Here is a 19,445-nt window from a genome sequence, read left to right as displayed (position 1 = left end):
AGCAGCACTAGGAGGGTCCCTGCCCTCCCCACTCACTGGGGCACCCTCGCTCCGCGCCACTGAGCGGGCCGGCGACCCGAGGGCAACCCGACCCCCCTCAGACACGGGGGCGGAGCGCACCCTCTCTGGACTCCTGGCCTCGATGGAGACCACCGCCCCGGCCGGCACCCCTCCCTCAGGCGACTCCGGTTCTGTGGGGCCCTCGGCGGGGCCGTCCCCCTCCCCGGCGGGCGCGCACTCCGAGCACGCGGTCTCGACCGAGGGTGGGTCCTCTCCCTCCGACAGCCCCCGCACCGCGGCACTTCCCCCCCGACACGGGGGATGCGACCCTGACAGAAGCCGAGTCGTCCCCTTCGGCGCCCCCTGAGCACACGGCCTTCACCAGGGGTAATTCCCCCCTCTCGGGTGACCCCGGTCCCTCCGACTCCTCGGACACGTTCCGGCACCGCTTCAATCGGCTGGGGTGCGGAGGCACGGTGACCTCACGGTTTTGAGGGAGCTGCGATTGGATTTCTTTCTGATCAGTGATTTCAACTGGCTTCCTCCCACTGGAGACCTTGGGCCAGGGTGCCTGGATGAAGAATTCTCGGCGACTCCTGGACTTTTCGTGCGGCCGGGGAAACGTCGGGCTGGGCTGCCGGTGGACGCTTCGCTGCGTGCGGGAGGGACGGCGCTGGATTTTCGGCTCATCGGCTCGCGTATCTGGAGACGTCTCCCACCTTTTCCTTTTCTCTGGACTGCTCTTTGAGGATTTAATTACTGTGTTGATGCTTAGCGGGCAGGCAGTGTGTTTTTGAATTTCTGACTGCGTAGGGACTAAACATGGCTGCCTGTGCTTCGGGAGTGCCGCAGCCTCGTTCCTATGCAGCTGTCGCTGCTCCTGGAGGCGTGGCTACTGAGAAGACATCACCCTTCAGACTGTTGACTTTGAAAAATGCAGTTCGCTGCTCTGTGCCTCCGTCGATCGGACTGAGCGATGGCTTACGGGCCATGTCTGCGACAGTGGGGGGCAGGGCTGGTGTCGTCGCAGTCACTAGAATGTTTGGTAGACTGGTGTTTGTACTGCGATCTGAGAAGGAGGTGTTCTTGGCCTTGGGCAGGGGGCTGACGTCGGGGGATATCTTCGTGCCGGTGGAGCCGGTGGGGGCCCCTGTGCAGCGGGTCGTCCTTCCCGATGTTTTTCCCCATATCCCTGACGAGGCCCTTGTCCCTCACCTGCAGTCTCTGGGCAAGGTGCGGTCGAGCATCACTCCGATGTTGCTCAAGCCGGCCGTACCTGGCTTCGAGAACGTGTACTCCTTCAAGCGCTCGCTGTTTATGCAGTTGGCACGGGGCAGGGATGCCGAGGGGCAGTTCCAGGTCCTGTACGAGGGGCAGAACTACAGAGTGTTCTGGGCCACTGGCCGTCCGCGGTGTCACGCGTGCAAGACATTCGGGCACGTCCGTCAGTATTGCCCTGGCCGCCGGGCTGCCTGTTCCGCTTCGACAGCGCGGGGGGCTACCGCTGACGCTCCTGCCGTGGCCCCTCCCCACGTCGTTCCTGCCCCCGCTGCCCCGCCCCCACTGCCCCTCCTGTGTCGGTGGGGGTGGGGGGTGGGGACGAGCGTGGTGCGGACGGTGGGTAGGGGTGGACTCCTGTCGTGGGTAGGAAGGCGCGGCGGTAGAAGGGGCACTTTTGGGCCTCTCCCCTGGAGGGGCGGGAGCCGACAGCCTCCTCTGGTCTGGACCCGGGGGTCCCTGGGGTCTCCAGGGTTCAGCGGGTGCCAGGGGAGGTCGAGGGGGCCAGCCACTGCCGCTCCCACAGCGCTTGGTAATCAGCTCCCAAATACTTGAGAAAAACAGCCCCCTTCCAAAGAGAAGCTTTCTCAGCCACCACTCCAGATGATCACCACACACTCCCACAACTTCCAAAGTTCTCCGACACAACTCTGTTAGATTCTTTGCCAATAATTCATCAGGCTGAAGGAGAGCACACTCAGTACCGCCCCGACCACAGTGTGACCGCTCCCTCAGTACAGCCCCCCCCCCACACACACACCGGGGCGCTCCCTCAGCACAGCCCCCCCCCCGCCACACACCGGGGCGCTCCCTCAGTACAGCCCACACACCGGGGCGCTCCCTCAGTACAGACTCCCCCCCTCACACACCAGGGCGCTCCCTCAGTACAGCCCCCCCCCACCACACACCGGGGCGCTCCCTCAGTACTGCCCCCCCCCCACACACCGGGGCACTCCCTCAGTACAGCCCCCCCCCCCACACAGGGGCGCTCCCTCAGTACAGCCCCCCCCACACAGGAGCGCTCCCTCAGTACAGCCCCCCCACACAGGGGCACTCCTTCAGTACAGCCCCCACCACACACAGGAGCGCTACCTCAGTACAGCCCCTCCCCCCCGCGGCGCTCCCTCAGTACAGCCCCCCCACACAGGGGCGCTCCCTCAGTACAGCCCCCCCCCCCACACAGGGGCGCTCCCCTCAGTACAGCCCCCCCCCCACACAGGGGCGCTCCCTCAGTACAGCCCCCCCCCACACAGGGGCGCTCCCTCAGTACAGCCCCCCCCCACACAGGGGCGCTCCCTCAGTACAGCCCCCCCCCACACAGGAGCGCTCCCTCAGTACAGCCCCCCCACACAGGGGCGCTCCCTCAGTACAGCCCCCCCCCCACACAGGGGCGCTCCCTCAGTACAGCCCCCCCCCACACAGGGGCGCTCCCTCAGTACAGCCCCCCCCCCCCGCGGCGCTCCCTCAGTACAGCCCCCCCCCCCCCCGCGGCGCTCCCTCAGTACAGCCCCCCCCCCCGCGGCGCTCCCTCACCGTGAAGCCCGCCTGGACTACAACGCAAGTAGAAAGCATACAAATCCCATAAGGCACAGCGGCCACTTCCGTTCGCCGCTCCCCCGCCAGACGCGCCCTCGGCGAAATCCCATTGGCGAAGGCGGCCGTCGATCGGCGCGAGTGGGCGGGGCTTCCTGTCCGTCCTCAAGCGGTGCCGTGTGTCGGGGTGAGCGGGTGAGGAGGGAGTGAGGGGCCGAGTGGCCGGGCGGGGAGGGAGTGAGGGGCCGAGTGGCCGGGCGGGGAGGGAGTGAGGGGCCGAGTGGCCGGGCGGGGAGGGAGTGAGGGGCCGAGTGGCCAGGCGGGGAGGGGAGGGAGTGAGGGGCCGAGTGGCCGGGCGGGGAGGGAGTGAGGGGCCGAGTGGCCAGGCGGGGAGGGGAGGGAGTGAGGGGCCGAGTGGCCAGGCGGGGAGGGAGTGAGGGGCCGAGTGGCCAGGCGGGGAGGGGAGGGAGTGAGGGGCCGAGTGGCCAGGCGGGGAGGGGAGGGAGTGAGGGGCCGAGTGGCCAGGCGGGGAGGGGAGGGAGTGAGGGGCCGAGTGGCCAGGCGGGGAGGGGAGGGTGCCTTGGTAAGTGAGGCCCTCTCCCCCCCGCAGCTCCCCCCCCCCCCCGTCTGCTGGTCCCTTCAACTGCCCCCTCCCCGTCTGCTGGTCTCTTCCCCCTCCGTCTGCTGGTCTCTTTCCCCGCCACCCCCGTCTGCTGGTCTCCTTCCCTGTCTGCTGGTCTCTTCCACCTCCACCCCCCCCTACCCCCTCCCACCCCGTCTGCTGGTCTCTTCACCCCCCCCCCGTCTGCTGGTCTCTTCACCCCCCTCCCGTCTGCTGGTCTCTTCACCCCCCTCCCGTCTGCTGGTCTCTTCTCCCCCCCCCCACCACCCCATCTGCTGGTTCCCCCCCCCCGCCCACCCCCTCCCCATCCCCCACCCGTGGAAACACCCCCTGGGAGCAGTGTTTGTCCCTCTGGGTCAGAGCACGTTGGAGTCCTGCTGTGCATTATCCAGTTGCCGTCCTGTCTCCCCCCATCACGGTTCGCCGGGCAGAGGTTTGGGTGTTCTCCTGCCCACTGGAGGGGCTCCCTGGTCACAGGCACTCACCTCCGCCTGGCTCCGTTATGCCTCAGTCCTTGATCTGCCTCTTCCTTCACCACAGGCCGGCTGACCGCCCTGCCTGAGGACAGCCACCATGCTGGAGGACGCGCAGACCCGTGAGCTGCTGGGCTTCCTGACGCTGGTCACACGGCTGGACGTTAAGAGCCAGGCGACCGAATACGTGCTGGGTCTGACGGGAAGCGCAGATGGTCGAAGTTTCCTGGCACGGAACGCTGACTTTCTACAGGCTCTACTGACCCTGACGCGGGACCCCTCTCGAGCTGTGGTGAAGGACTGTTACTGTGCCCTCGTCAACCTGTCTGCGGATGAGAGTGCCCACAGACCCCTTGTGTCCCAGGCCGACCTGCTCCCTTCCCTGCTGAAGAACCTCTGTGATCCCGAGTACGACTTCTCGGACCAGGTCTGCTCGATCCTGTCCAACCTCTCGCGGAGGACGGACACCTGCAGGGAAGTATTTCGCGCCATTCAGAGCGAGGGCGTGGGCTTGGCCAAGATCGTGGAGGTGTTCTGCACGGACGGTTATAACAAGAAGGGGGCACTTCACTACCTGGGCCCTCTGCTGTCCAACCTGACCCAATTACCAGAAGCCAGGCAGTTCATACTGGATAAAGACAGGTCTGGCTGCTTTTCATGAACCATAAAAGGCGCAGGAGGAACTGAGCGGGTCAGGCAGCATCTACGGAGGGAAAGGGTACAGTTGGCGCTTCATCGGGACCAGTCATCAGCGAACTGGTCATCAGGATTGACCAGCCCTGATGAAGGGTCTCGACCCGAACCGTCGACTGTCCATTTCCCTCCACAGATGCTGCCCGACCCACTGAGTTCCTCCTGCGCTTCGTGTGTTGCTCCAGGTTCCAACATCTTCCGTCTCTTGTGTTTCCTCTCTGTTCTCATAAACCTTATTTTCATATTGGTATTCGTTTATTATGTCACTTGTACCGAGGTACAGTGAAAAACTTGTCTTGCATACTGATCGTACAGGTCAATTCATTACACAGTGCAGTTACATTGGGTTAGTACAAAGTGCATTGATGTAAGTACAGGTAAAAACAATAACAGTACAGAGTAAGGTGTCACAGCTGCAGAGAAAGTGCAGTGCAATAAGGTGCAAGGTCACAACAAGGTAGATCGTGAGGTCAGAGTCCATACTCATCCTACAAGGGAACTATTCAATGTTACATAGAAGGAGGCCGTTCAGGCCCATTGAGTCAATGCCAGTTTACAGAACAATCCCATTCCTAACTGTAACCTATTCCAGCATTCCCATAAACTTTCCCCCAAGATTCTACTACACTGCTACACACCAGGGGCAAACGTACGGCAGCCAATTAGTCTACCAACCCGCACAGTCTTTGGGATGTGGGGGGAAACCCACGCGGTCACAGGGAGAACGTGCAAAACTCCACACAGACAGCGCCGGAGATCGGGATCGGACCCGGGTCCCTGGAGCTGTGAGGCAACGGCTGTGTCCGCTGCGCCACTGCGCTGCCCCTGCTACAATCCTCATCTGCCCATCCGACTTGTGGCACTGGTAATTAAACAGTGCAACCTTAGAGGGTGCTGGAGCTAGGTGAGGCTTAATTTAAAGAATATCATTTGAGGGGGCGTTGATAAGTCAAATAAAGTGTTACTGCAGCATCGTGATTTTTCCTTTACAAAATATGTCAGAAACCCTCAGCAGGTCAAGTAATATCTGTGGAGAGAGAAATAGTTTAATATTTCTGGTCAATGTACCTTGACCAGAACTACGGAAGTTTCTAACAATCTTGTATCTCACCCGTGCTGTCTCTGCCCCGGGAGTGTCTGATGGGACAGTGTAGAGGGTGCTTCACCCTGTGTCTGACCCCAGGAGTGTGTGAAGGGACGGTGTAGAGGGAGTTTCACCCTGTGTCTGACCCCAGGAGTGTGTGAAGGGACGGTGTAGAGGGAGTTTCACCCTGTGTCTGACCCCGGGAGTGTGTGATGGGATGGAGTAGAGGGAGCTTCATTCCCTAGCTAATGCCCTGTACACCCACAGTGAGGTGTATTGGCCCTGGGATTATTCCATGTGTCAGCATATGAACATAGAACAGCACGGGAGCAGGCCCTTCGGCCCAACTTGTCCATGCTGACTGTGTTGCCCAGTGAGCTGGTCCCATCTACCCGCGTTTGGCCCATAGCCTTCTAAACCTCTCCTATCCATGGACTTATCTAGATGGCTTTTAAACGTTGCGATTATGCCCGCCTCAACCACTATTTCTGGCAGCTCATTCCAAATACGCACCAACCCTTTGTGTGAAGAAGCTGCCCCTGATGTCCCTTTTAATCTCTCGCCCTCTGATCTTAAACCTATGCCCTCTTGTTTTCAGCACCCCCTCCCTGGGAAAAAGTCATTTGTGGTTTCCACCCCGTCTATGCCCCTCATGATCTTGTATCAGGCCACCCCTCAATCTCCTACGTTCCAGGGAATAAAGTCCTAGTCTACACAACCTCTCCTTGTAACTCAGGCCCCCAAATCCAGGCAACACCCTGGTAAATCTTTTCAGCACTCTTTCTAGTTTAATAACATCTTTCCTATAACAAGATGACCAAACTGAACACAGTGCAGGCCTCAACAATGCCTTGTACAACTGCAACGTAACTTCCCATCTTCTATACTCAGTGCCTTGACCAATGAAGGCCAGTGTGCCAAACACCTTCTTCACCACCTTGTCTACCTGTGACACCACTTTTAGCGAACTATGAACTTGCACTCCTCGGTCTCTCTGTTCCATGACACTTCCCAGGGCCTTACCATTCACTGTACAAGTCCTACCCTGGTTGGATCTATTCATGTGTCCTTTCTAAATGCCTCTTAAAACATAACTACTGTATCTGCTTGTACCACCTCCACTGGCAGCACATCCCAAGTACCTACCATCGATGTGTTTTAAAAACAAACCTGCCTTGTAAATCTCAGTTAAACTCTCCACCTCTCGCGCAGGTCTCTCCGAGTGTGATGGTGATTCCTTCAGCCAGTGTGTTTTGTTCCACAGATGCGTGGTGCAGCGATTGCTCCCCTACACTCAGTATGAGGGGTCTGGTGTGCGACGAGGTGGTGTGGTGGGCACACTGCGCAACTGCTGCTTTGACTATGGTGAGTGTCTCATCTCGCCTCCATTGATTGCTCCCGATCATCCTGTGAGGGACTGTTTTAAACATTCCTTTGCGTACATCTCAGACATTACTTTGATTTTCCGGCCAATCGCATGACTATAAGTCAACGCTTTTTCCATTTATGTCCTTGTTTCTTTAATTTCTTCAAATTCGCAGAACAGTACAGCACAGGAACAGGCCCTTCGGCCCACCATATATGTGCTGAACACGATGCCAAATTAAACTAAATCCCTTCTGCCTGCACATGATCCACATCCCTCCGTTCCCCTGAATATTTGCATGCCTCTCCAAAGCCTCTTAAACACCACTATCCACCACCACCCCTGCCAGCCCGTTCCCGGCACCAATGCTCTCTGTAAAAAAAAATGACCCACAAATCTCCTGTAAACATTCCCACTCTCACCTTAAATGCAAGCCCTCTAGTGTAGCAGCTATCTAACAGCGCCAACCACCTGGGTTCAATTCCGGCTGCTGTCTGTAAGGAGTTTGTACGTTCTCCCCATGTCTGCGTGGGTCTCCTCCAGTGTGCTCTGGTTTCCTCCCACATTCCAAAGACAAACGGGTTAGGAAGTTGTGGGCATGTTATGTTGGCGCCAGAAGCGTGGCAACACTTGCAGGCTGCCCCCAGAACACTCTACGCAAAAGATGCATTTCACTGTGTGTTTCAGTGTACATGTGACTAATAAAGAAACCTTATCTTCTACCCCAGGAAAAAGATACCGGCTCTCTACCCAATCTGTGCCGTTCATAATTTTATAAACTTCTATCAGGTCTCCCCTCAGCCTCCGCCGCTCCGGAGAGAACATCCCAAGTTTGTCCAACTAACCAAATTGCCGCTGGCACCATTCCATAATCACTTTAACAGTTCAGCTGCCAGTTCTGTAATTACCAGGATGTCTGTTTGAAGCAGAACATCCTCGTCTGTTTGTCCTGTGTTTAGAGTCACACAGCTTGACTTTCTCACAGTGGTGCCAACCAGTTCACCGAAAGCGGCTGTGCAAGTGGGTAAGGTGGTAAAGAAGGCATATGGCATGCTTGCCTTCATTGGTAGGTGAATATAGTATAAGAGTAAGGAAATCATGCTGCAGCTGTATAAAACTTTAGTCAGGCCTCACTTGTGTCCAGTTCTGGTTGCCCCCAGTGTAGGAAGGACGTGGAGGCTTTGGAGAGGGTGCAGAAGAGGTTCACCAGGATACTGCCTGGATTAGAGAGTACGTGCTATAAGGAGAGTTTGGACAAACTTGGGTTGTTTTATCTGGAGCAGCGGAGGCTGAGGGGAGACCTGATAGAGATTTATAAAATTACGAGAGGCATAGATCACAAGATCACAAGGACCAGAAGTAGGCCATTCAGCCCATCGAGTCTGCTCCATGAGCTAAACTAAAAACTATTCCTATCTAGCCCCAATTTCCGGCCTTATCCCCATATCCCTTGATACCTTGACTAATTAGATACTTATCAATCTCCTCCTTAAGCGCCTCCAATGATCAGGCCTCCACAGCTGTATGTGGCAAAGAATTCCATAATTTCACTACCCTCTGGCTAAAGAAATTTCTCCTCATTTCTGTTTTAAACCTGTACCCTCTAATTCTAAGACTGTGCCCTCTAGTCCTGGACTCACCCACCAAGGGAAACAGCTTAACCACATCTACTCTGTCCAGTCCTTTCAACATTCTAAATGTCTCTATGAGGTCCCCTCTCATTCTTCTGTACTCCAGTGAGTACAGTCCAAGAGCCGACAAACGCTCATCATATGTAAGCCCTTTCATTCCAGGCATCATCCTTGTAAATCTCCTCTGAACCCTCTCCAACATCAGTACATCCTTCCTAAGATATGGGGCCCAAAACTGTGCACAGTATTCCAAATGAGGCCTCACAAGTGCCCCGTAGAGCTTCATCAACACTTCCCCACTTTTATACACTACACCTCTCGAAATGAATGCCAACATAGCATTCGCCTTCCTTACCACCGATCCGACCTGGTGGTTAACCTTTAAGGTATCCTGCACAAGTACCCCCAAGTCCCTTTGTACTTCTGTACTTTGAATTTTCTCCCCATCTAGATAATGATCTGCCCGTTTATTTCTGTTTCCAAAGTGTACAACTGCACATTTCTCAACATTGAATCTCATCTGCCATTTCCTTGCCCATTCCCCTAAACTATCTAGGTCTCTCTGCAACCTTCCTGTCTCCTCAATACTCCCTACTGCTCCACCTATCTTGGTGTTGTCTGCAAACTTAGCCACAAAACCATTTAGTCCATTATCCAAATCATTAATGTACAAAGTAAAAAGAAGCGGCCCCAACACCGACCCCTGCGGAACACCACTGGTAACCAGTAGCCAACCAGAAAAAGATCCTTTTATTCCTGCCAACCAGCCAATGCTCCACCCATTCTGTCATCCTACCTGTAATTCCATGAGCTCTCATCTTATTAATCAGTCTCTCGTGCGGCACCTTGTCGAAGGCCTTTTGAAAGTCTAAATACACAACATCCACAGCCTCTCCTTACCCACCCTACCTGAGATTTCCTCAAAAAACTCCAATAGGTTGGTCAGGCAGGATCTACCCTTCACAAAACCATGTTGGCTTGGACCTATCTTGCCTTGCACCTCTAGATATTCCAAAACCTCATCCTTGAGGATCGATTCCAATAACTTTCCCACCACTGACCTCAGACTAATAGGTCTGTAATTTCCTTCATGCTGCCCCCCACTTTTCTTATACAGCGGAACTACATTTGCGACCCTCCAGTCCTCCGGAACCATGCCGGAGTCTATAGATGCCTGGAAAATTATCACCAATGCCTCTGCAATCTCTAAAGCCACCTCCTTCTGAACCCGGGGATGCACCTCATCCGGTCTGGGAGACTTATTTGTTTTTAGTCCATTTAGCTTCCCTAGCACCTTCTCTCTAGTAATCTTAACGGAACTCAGTTCTATCCCCTGAGACCCCTGACTATCCGGTATATTGCTGATGTCCTCCACAGTGAAGACCGATGCAAAATACTCATTTAGTTCCTCTGCCATCTCTCTGTTACCCATTATGATCTCTCACCGTTTTCAATTGGTCCTATATCAACCCGTGTCTCTCTTTTACTCTTCATAAATTAAAAAAATCTTAGTATCCTTTCGAATGTTATCTGCCAACTTCCTTTCATAATTCATCTTTTCTTTCCTAACGACCTTCTTAGTTTCTTTCTGCAGGTTTTTAAAAGTTTCCCAGTCTTCTGTTTTCCCACTAATTCTTGCTTCCTTGTATGCCCTCCCTTTTGCTTTTATTTTAGCCTTCACCTCTCTCGTTATCCACAATTGTGCCATTTTTCCATTCAAAACCTTTTTTCTTGGAATCTATCTGTCCTGCATTTTCCTTATTACTTGTAGAAATTCCTTCCATTTCTGCTCCGCCGTCCCTCCAGCTAGCTTACTCTTCCAATCAATTTGGGCCAACTCCTCTCATACCACTGTAATTTCCTTTGTTCCACTGAAATATTGACACATCTGATATCAGCTTCTCCTTCTCAAATTTGAAACAACTCAACCATATTGTGATTGCTGGTTCCTAATGGTTCCTTTACCTTTAGTTACCTAATCACCTCCAGTTCATTACACAGCACCCAATCCAAAACAGCTGATCCCCTGGTGGGCTCATCAACAAGCTGCTCCAAAAAGTCATCCCGTAGATGGGGTAGACAGTCAGAATCTTTTCCCCAGGGTAGAAATGTCAAACACCAGAGGATGTGCTTTAAGATTGTGTGGGGGGGTGGAGTTCAAAGGCGACGTGAGGGGTGAGTTATTTACGCAGAGAGTGGCAGGTGTCTGGAACGGGTGCCAGGGGTAGAAGTGGAAGCAGGCATCTTGGTGGAGTTTAAGATAGACACGTGAATATGCAGGGAATGGAGGGATATGGATGGTCCACAGGAGGAGTATAAATTGACACACTGTGGCCTGTCCAGAGCTGTACTGTTTTATAGAAACATAGAACATAGAAAACCTACAGCACAATTCAGGCCCTTCAGCCCACAAAGCTGTGCCGAACATGTCCCTACCTTAGAAATTACTAGGCTTACCCATAGCCCTCTATTTTTCTAAGCTCCATGTACCTATCCAAAAGTCTCTTAAAAGACCCTATCGTAGCCGCCTCCACCACCGTTGCTGGCAGCCCGTTCCACACACTCACCACTCTCTGAGTAAAAAACTTACCCCTGACATCTCCTCTGTACCTACTCCCCAGCACCTTAAACCTGTGTCCTCTTGTGACAACCATTTCAGCCCTGGGAAAAAGCCTCTGATTATCCACACGATCAATGCCTCTCATCATCTTATACACCTCTATCAGGTCCCCCCTCATCCTTCGTCTCTCCAAGGAGAAAAGGCCGAGTTCTCTCAACCTGCTTTCATAAGGCATTCTCCGCATTCCAGGCAGCATCCTTGTAAATCTCCTCTGCACCCTCTCTATGGCTTCCACATCCTTCCTGTAGTGAGGCGACCAGAACTGAGCACAGTACTCCAAGTGGGGTCTGACCAGGGACTTATGTAGCTGCAACAATACCTCTCGGCTCCTAAATTCAATTCCACGATTGATGAAGGACAATTATGTTCGATTATGTTCGTATGTCCAGGAGTTGCTCTCATGACCATCAATCTCCCTTCGTTCTGTTACCCACTACGGCGCAGATCTCCCCGGCCTGCCGCACTGAGCACCAGGCCCTCACTGAACCATTTCGCTAATGTGTCTGCGTTGTCTCCCCCACACAGCCTATCACGAGTGGTTGCTCGGCAGTGAAGTCGACATCCTCCCCTTCTTGCTGCTGCCGCTGGCTGGCCCTGAGGAGCTGAGCGAAGACGAAATGGAAGGTAGGGAGTGACAGAGCAGGCGGGGAGGCCGCAGGGTCTGATGGCACCGGCGCAAAATGTAGAAACATTTCCCTCGTAGTTTTGTACGCTAGAACTATATCTAAAGAGTTTTTTATTGGCAAGGTATGCCGATAAAGTGTATAAAATCGTGAGGGGCATAGATTGGGTGAATGCACTCAAGACTTTTCCCCAGGGTTGGAGAATCAAGAACTAGAGGGCACAGGTTTAAGGTGAGAGGGGAGAGATTTAATAGGAGCCTGAGGGGCAACTTCTTCACCCGGAGGGTGGTCCGTATGTGGAATGAGCTGCCAGAGGAAGTGGTTGAGTTGGGTAGATGTCTTTATTAGTCACATGTACGTTGAAGCACACAGTGAAATGCATCTTTTGTGTCGAGTGTTCTGGGGCAGCCCGCAAGTGTCTCCATGCTAACATAGCATGCCCACAACTTCCTAACCCGTACGTCTTTGGAATGTGGGAGGAAACCGGAGCATCTGGAGGAAACCCACGCAGACACGGGGAGAACGTACAAACTCCTTACAGGCAGCGGCGGGAATTGAAACCGGGTCGCTGGCGCTGTAAAGCGCTACGCTAACCACTCAACTACCATGCCTGCCGTAACAACATTTAACAGGCATTTGGACAGGAACATAGACAGGAAAGGTTGAGAGGGATATGGGCCAAATGCGGGCAAATGGGACTAGCTTAGATGGGAATCTTGATCAGCATGGACCAGTTGGGCTGAAGGGCCTGTTTCCGGGGCGTTTTACTTTATGACTCTGAGATTGGTTTATTATTGTCACATGAACCGAGCTACAGTGAAAAACTTTGTTTTGCATGCCGTCCATACAGATCATTTCATCACATCAGTGCATCGAGGTAGTACAAGGGAAAACAATAACATAATGCAGAATGTAGTGTTACAGTTACAGAGCAAGTGCAGTGCAGGCAGACAATAAGGTGCAAGGACGTAACGAGATAGATTGAAGATGGAGAAATCGGGTTTACTGCTCACTGACAGGAACCTAAGTCCTTGGAAAGAGAGCAGCAGAGTGCTGAGGGTGTGATGGTCACCATGCCTGGCCGACTGACAGTGGCCCACTCCTTCGCCCCTCTCGATCTCGCTGCCCAGCCTCCCTTTCCAGATCAAGTTCCTGCACACCTTGGCCGGAAGCAACCGACATCTGCTTTACTGATGGTGGCCGGGTGGTGAGTGGGGATGTCGCTGACCTTTAGCCTCTCTCTGCCTCCTGACCCAGGGCTCCCTGTGGACCTGCAGTATCTGCCGGAGGACAAGCAGCGCGAGGAGGACCCGGATATCCGGAGGATGCTGCTCGAGGCCATCAACCTGGTGCGTGCGAGTGGCGGAGTCTGTGACCCTGCGCTCACGCGGAGCCTTTTGCCCCCACACAGCATCCCAACGCAACATTGGCTCTTGGAGACGTCCTCGCTGACTCCCACACAGCAAGATCCCACAATCTGACCCATGAGCAGATCATCTGCTGTAAAATGAAGAGCAGCAAAGAGTAACTTAAACTGGTTACTCAGTGTGTTCAATGTTTCTGAACCCAGCATCAAACTGAAGTCACTTCCCTCCCTCGCATCCCGAGGGCACGAAGTGAAACATCCCTGTTACAACTTGCAGGGCACTGTGCCCACACTGGGACGTGGAGAAACCACAGATCAAGTCGTACAATACGGAAACAGGCCCTTCGGCCCAACTCATCCATGCTGACCAATATGTCTACCTGAGCTAGTCCCATTTGCCTGTGTTTGGCCCATATCCCTCTAAACCTTTCCTATCCGTGTAACTGTCCAAACGTCTTTTAAACATAGTAATTGTACCCACCTCTACCACTTCCTCTGGCAGCTCGTTCCATGTACCCAGCAGCCTCTGTGTGTGGAAAACCTCTTCACAAAACAATTAAATTGGTGAGACACGATCTCCCACGCACAAAGCTGTGCTGACTATCCCTAATCAGTCATTGCCTTTCCAAATGCTTGTAGATCCCGTCTCTCAGAATCCCCTCCTGTAATTTACCCACCACTGATAGGCCAATCAGCCTGTAGTTCCCTGGAGCAACACACACAACAGTCCTGACGAAGGGTCTCAGCCCGAAACATCGACTGTCCATTTCCCTGCCTGACCCGCTGAGTCCCTCCAGCATTTTGTGTGTGTTGCTCCAGATTCCAGCGTCTGCAGAATCTCTTGTGTCTGTAGTTCCCTGGCCTGTCCTTGTAAGCCCTTCGTACATAAAGGTACAACATCAGCCACCCTCCAGTCTTCCAGTACCTCACTGGTGGCGAAGGAAGATTCAAAAATCTCTGCCAGGGCCCCAGCAGTTTCTTCCCACAATGTCCTAGGATACACTTGGTCAGGCCCTGGGGATTTATCCACCTTCATCCGTCTCAAGACAGGCAACATCTCCTTTCATAGTATCGATGTGTTTCAAGGCTTCTCTGTTCTCTTCCCTGAATTCCTTGGCTCCCCACAGTAAATGCAGATGAGAAGTGTTCACTTTAGACCTTCCACATCTCCTGTGGCTCCACACATCGATGACAACACTGATCCTCAAGGGGACCTATTCTTTCCATAGTTATGCTTTTACTCAATATACATACTGCATCTCTTGGGATTCTCTTTACCTTATCTGCCGGGGACACCATATTTCACCATAGCTATAATATCACATTCCCATGTGCTAATCCATGTCCTAAGCTCATCTGCTTTAACCATCAGGCTTATAGTCATTGAGTTATACAGCATGGAACCAGGCCCTTCGGCCCAACTAGTCCATGCTGACCAAGATTCCCATCTAAGCCAGTCCTATTTGCCTGCGTTTGAGCCATATCCCTTTCCTATCCAAGTATTTTTTAAATGTTGTTAATGTACCTGCCTCAACCACTTCCTCTGGCAGCTCGTTCCACATACTGACCACCCTCTGGGTGAAAAAGTTGCCCCTCAGGTTCGTATTAAATCTCTCCCCCCTCACCTGAAACCTGTGCCCTCAAGTTCCTGATTCCCTAGCCCTGGGCAAAAGACTGTGTGCATTCACCCTATCTATGGCCCTCGTGATTTTATAAGATCACCTCTCATTCTCCTACGCTCCAATGAAAAAAAGCCCTAACCTCCTCAACCTCTCTATAACTCAGTCCTTTGAGTCCCTGTAACATCCTCGTAAATCTCCTCTGCACTCTTTCCAGCTTAATGGCATCTTTCCTATAGCAGGGTGACCAAAACTGGACACAATATTCCAAATGCAGCCTCACCAACATCTTGTACAACTGCAACAGAACATCCCAACTTCTATACTCAGTGCCCTGACTGATGAAGGCCAGTGTGCCAAACGCCTTCTTCACCACTCTGTCTACCTGCGACACCACTTTCACAGAACCATGTACTTGTACTCCTAGGTCCCTCTGCTCTACAACACTCCCCAGGGCCTTACTGTTCACTGTGAAAGCCCTACCCTCATTTGTCTTTCCAAACTACCTCCATGTACTTGCCTAAGTACCTTTTCAATGTTGTTAATGTACCTGCCTCAAACACTTCCTCTGGCAGCTCGTTCCATGTATGGACCACCCTCTGGGTGGTTGCCCCTCAGGTTCCCATTAAGTCTCTCCAAAATGCAACACCTCCCACCTATCCGAATTAAACTCCATTTGCCGCTCCTCGGCCCACTTACCCAGCTGATCAAGATCTCTGTAAATCCTGACCTTCACGTCTTGCATTAAAATAAATGCAGTTTAGTCTATCAGACCTTCCCTGCTCCCTGTCCTGCCCCTACTTCTCCTTCCTGCTTGCTTTAACTTCTATATTTGCCTCGACTTTCCCATCTGCCACATCACTACTTTGGGTCCCAGCCCCCTGCCAGACTAGTCAAACTCTCCCGAGTAGCCCCAACAAACTCCCCTGCCAGGATTTTGGTCCCCCTCCAGTTCAGGTGCAACCCGTCCCTCTTGTACGTGTCACCTCTGCTCCAGAAGAGATCCCAATGGTCCAAGAACCTGAATCCCTGCCCCCTGCACCAACTCCTCGGCCCCTGTCCTCCCATTCCTACCCTCACTAGGACGTGGCACTAGTCTTGTGTAACTTCGGGTTAACCCTTGCTCGCGCTCTCTCGCAGCTCATGGCGACCAAGGGTGGGCGTAAGGCGGTGAGAGACAGGAACGCCTACGTGATCCTCCGGGAGCTGCACAAGTGGGAGCCGGAGCCAGATGTTGCCGCTGCCTGCGAGAAGCTGATTGAGGTAAGTGGGCTTCGTTGTTCCGACTCGGACAGCAGTACGGTTCCTCCGGGCACCGTGGCAACTGGCCTTCACCAATCACCTGTTTCCTACTATCTGCCCTACCCATGCCCCTCGTCATTTAGAAACGTAGATAACCTACAGCACAGTTCAGGCCCTTTGGCCCACAAAGCTGTGCCGAACGTCCCTACCTCAGAAATTACCAGGGTTACCCATAGCCCTCGGTTTTTCTAAGCTCCATGTACCTATTCAACAGTCTCTTAAAAGACCCTATCGTATCCGCCTCCACCACCGTTGCCGGCAGCCCATTCCACACACTCACCACTCTCTGAGTAAAAAACTTACCCCTGACAACTCCTCTATATCTACTCCCCAGCACCTTAAACCTATGCCCTCTTGTGGCCACCATTTCAGCCCTGGGGAAAAGCCTCTGACTATCTACCCTATCAATACCTCTCATCATCTTATACACCTCTATCAGGTCACCCCTCATCCTCCGTCACTCCAAGGAGAAAAAGCTGATTCATTACACAGTGCAGTTACATTGGGTTAGTACAGAGTGCATTGATGTAGTACAGGTAAAAACAATAACAGTACAGAGTAAAGTGTCACAGCTACAGAGAAAGTGCAGTGCAATAAGGTGCAAGGTCACAACAAGGCGTAGATCATGACGTCAAGAGTCCATCTCATCGTATAAGGGAACCGTGGCTATCTCCCCTCTTTCCAGCCCAGATGAAGGGTCTCGACCCGAAACGTCAACTGTCCATTTCCCTCCACAGACGCTGCCCGACCTGCTGAGTTCCTCCTGCTCTTTGTGTGTTGCTCCAGATTTCCAGCATCTGCTGTCTCTTGTGATTCCATTGCAGTGTTGTGGGAGTGCTGCACTGCCGAGGGTGCTGCCCTGTAGGAGGGGCGGTGTCAGGGGAATGCAGCCTTGCTGGATGCACTGGGAGCGGGCCAGTGCCAAGAGAGGGCCGGTGCTGAGGGAGAGGGTCGGGGAGGCAGGTGTTGAGGGAACGCTGCCCCGCTGGGAGGTGGGGAGGAGCGGCGCTGTGGGAGTGCCGCACTGCCAGCGGGATAGTCAGGTGCTGTTGCCAAGGGAGCACAGCGTCGGGTTTCGAGCTGCTCCCCATCAGGCTGGTTGGGACCCCAGGGCGGAGGCCGGCCGGCGGAGGGAGATGTCTGCCGTCGGTGTCGGGGACCCGTCCACAGTGAGTAACTTCCCGGACTCTGCCTCCCGGCACAGGTGTTGATCTCCGATGAGCCGGAAGCCGGGATGGAGAACCTGCTGGAGGTGGAGATCCCCGAGGACGTGGAGAGGAAGCTGACGCAGCAGGACGAGGAGGAGCGGAGGCGCCTCGAGGAGCAGCTGCTGAAGAGCAGAGGGGGTGGGCAGAGAGCGCAGGGAGAAAGCCCAGAGGGTCGGGAGAGTTGACGGCACGCCTGCACTGAGACCGCGAAGCCTGGCCTGGTCTCCGCGTGGACCAGGTTGGTGAAGGACCTTGCTTTTGTGGATGTCGGGAGGGGACATTTAGCACCCTGTGTCCCAAGCCCCTACCTCTGAAGTTCAGGTCCTGCCTGATGTCCCTTTGAGGCAGCGGGAGAGCTCCTCAGTTTCCCAGACTTTGCTGACAGATGTAAATAAACCAATTTCCAAACTCGCCTGCCTTCAGTCTTCATTCTTCTCGAGGCTTCATTATGAATTCCACATCCTTCCTTTAACAGGGCTTCAATTCTGGTCGCACCATTACAGGAAGGATGTGGAGGGTGTAGAAGAGGTTCCTGCCTGGATTAGAGGGCATGTGCTGTAAGGAGAGGCTGGGCAAACTTGAGTTGTTTTCTCCGGAGGGCTGGAGGCTGAGGGGAGACCTGATGGAAGTTTATAAGACTATGAGAGGCATAGATGGAGTAGACAGGATCATCTTCCCGGGGTCGAAATGTCAAATACTAGAGGACGTACATTTAATGTGAGGGGGTAAGTTTTTTTCACACAGAAAGTGGTGGGTGCCTGGAACTGGCTCCCAGGGGTGGGGGTGGACGCAGATATGATAGAGGTGTTTGAGAGGATTTTCGACACATGAATGTGCGGGGAATGGAGGGATATGGACATTGTGTGGGTAGAAGGGATTAGTTTAGTTAGGCCCAACGTTGTGTGGCGAAGGGCCTGTTCCTGTGCTGTATGTGTTCTATGTTCTGTGACATGGAGAGCAGGAGGCCTCCACACCTCGAGCACATCAGGCTCAAGAGGTTTCACCGGCACCTCTGGAACTTGCAGCTGGTAGATGCTCATTGTGAACATTTCCAGCTGTTCTGAAACAGTCCTGCCTGGATTAGAGGGTATGAGCTGTGAGGAAAGGTTGGACAAACTTGGGTTGTTCTCTCTGGAGCGGCTGAGGCTGAGGGGAGACCTGATAGAGGTTTATAAAATTGTGAAAGGCCTAGGTAGGAATGCCTATAGGCCATGCACAAGGTGAGAGGGGAAAGGTTAGAATCATTGAGCACTACAGCACAGAAACAGGCCCTTCAGCCCATCTAGTCCATGCCAACCTGATGTGCCTAGTCCCATCTACCTGCACCCGGACCATAGCCCTCCAAACCCCTCCCATTCATGTACCTATCCAAACTTCTCTTAAACGTTACCACTGAACCCTCATCCACCACTTCCGCTGGCAGCTCGTTCCACACTCGCACCACCCTCTGAGTGAGGAAGTTCCCCCTCAGATTCCCCTTAAGTATTTCACCTTTCACCCTAAACCTATGACCTCTAGTTCTAGTCTCACCCAGTCTGAGGGGAAAAAGCCTGCATGCATTCACCCTATCTGTACCCCTCATAATTCTGTCTATCTCTATAAGATCTCCCCTCATTCTCCTGCGCTCCAGGGAATAAAGTCCTAACCTATTCAACCTTTCCCTGTAACTCAGGTCCTCAAGTCCCGGCAACATCTGTGTAAATTTTCTCTGCACTCTTTCAAGCTTATTGATATTTTTCCTGTAGGTGGGTGACCAGAACTGCACACAACACTCTGAATTCGACCTCACCAATGTCTTGTACAACTTCAACACAACATCCCAACTCCTGTACTCGCCAAAAGCTCTCTTTACAACCATATCTACCTGATGATGCCACTTCCAAGGAATTAGGGATCTGTATTCCCAGGTCCCTATGTTCTACCGCACACCTCAGAGCCCGACCATTCACTGTGCGAGTCTTACCCTGGTTTGTCCTCCCAAAGTGTATCACCTCACACTTGTCTGCATTAAACTCCATCTGCCATTT

The 19,445-nt window shown here is 53.4% G+C and overlaps 1 protein-coding gene across 2 annotated transcripts; it reads left to right on the top strand.

Moving 5' to 3' along the window:
* The first annotated feature begins 2,906 nt into the window (after positions 1-2,906).
* Positions 2,907-17,823, top strand: hgh1 (HGH1 homolog (S. cerevisiae)). 2 transcript variants are annotated; one of them, XM_052015981.1, is made up of 7 exons: positions 2,907-2,998; positions 3,974-4,548; positions 6,948-7,048; positions 11,826-11,924; positions 13,181-13,272; positions 16,049-16,171; positions 17,415-17,823. In XM_052015981.1, exons 2-7 carry the CDS (start codon positions 4,007-4,009, stop codon positions 17,601-17,603), a joined length of 1,146 nt encoding a protein of 381 aa, XP_051871941.1. In that variant the 5' UTR covers positions 2,907-2,998; positions 3,974-4,006; the 3' UTR covers positions 17,604-17,823. The 2 variants fall into 2 exon arrangements, with proteins under 2 accessions (XP_051871941.1, XP_051871940.1); XM_052015980.1 differs by having other exon boundaries at positions 2,959-3,006.
* Positions 17,824-19,445: the final 1,622 nt, after the last annotated feature.

Source organism: Pristis pectinata, chromosome 5, assembly GCF_009764475.1.
Source record: "Pristis pectinata isolate sPriPec2 chromosome 5, sPriPec2.1.pri, whole genome shotgun sequence".
Classification (NCBI taxonomy): Eukaryota; Metazoa; Chordata; class Chondrichthyes; order Rhinopristiformes; family Pristidae; genus Pristis; species Pristis pectinata.
This window is presented reverse-complemented; position numbering and strand designations above follow the sequence as displayed.

Coding starts and splice junctions, on each gene's coding strand:
- hgh1 (XM_052015981.1), top strand. CDS start 4,007: ATGCTGGAGGACGCGCAGACCCGTGAGCTGCTGGGCTTCCTGACGCTG. Junction 4,549..6,947: donor TTCATACTGGATAAAGACAG/GTCTGGCTGCTT, acceptor TTTGTTCCACAG/ATGCGTGGTGCAGCGATTGC. Junction 7,049..11,825: donor CAACTGCTGCTTTGACTATG/GTGAGTGTCTCA, acceptor TCCCCCACACAG/CCTATCACGAGTGGTTGCTC.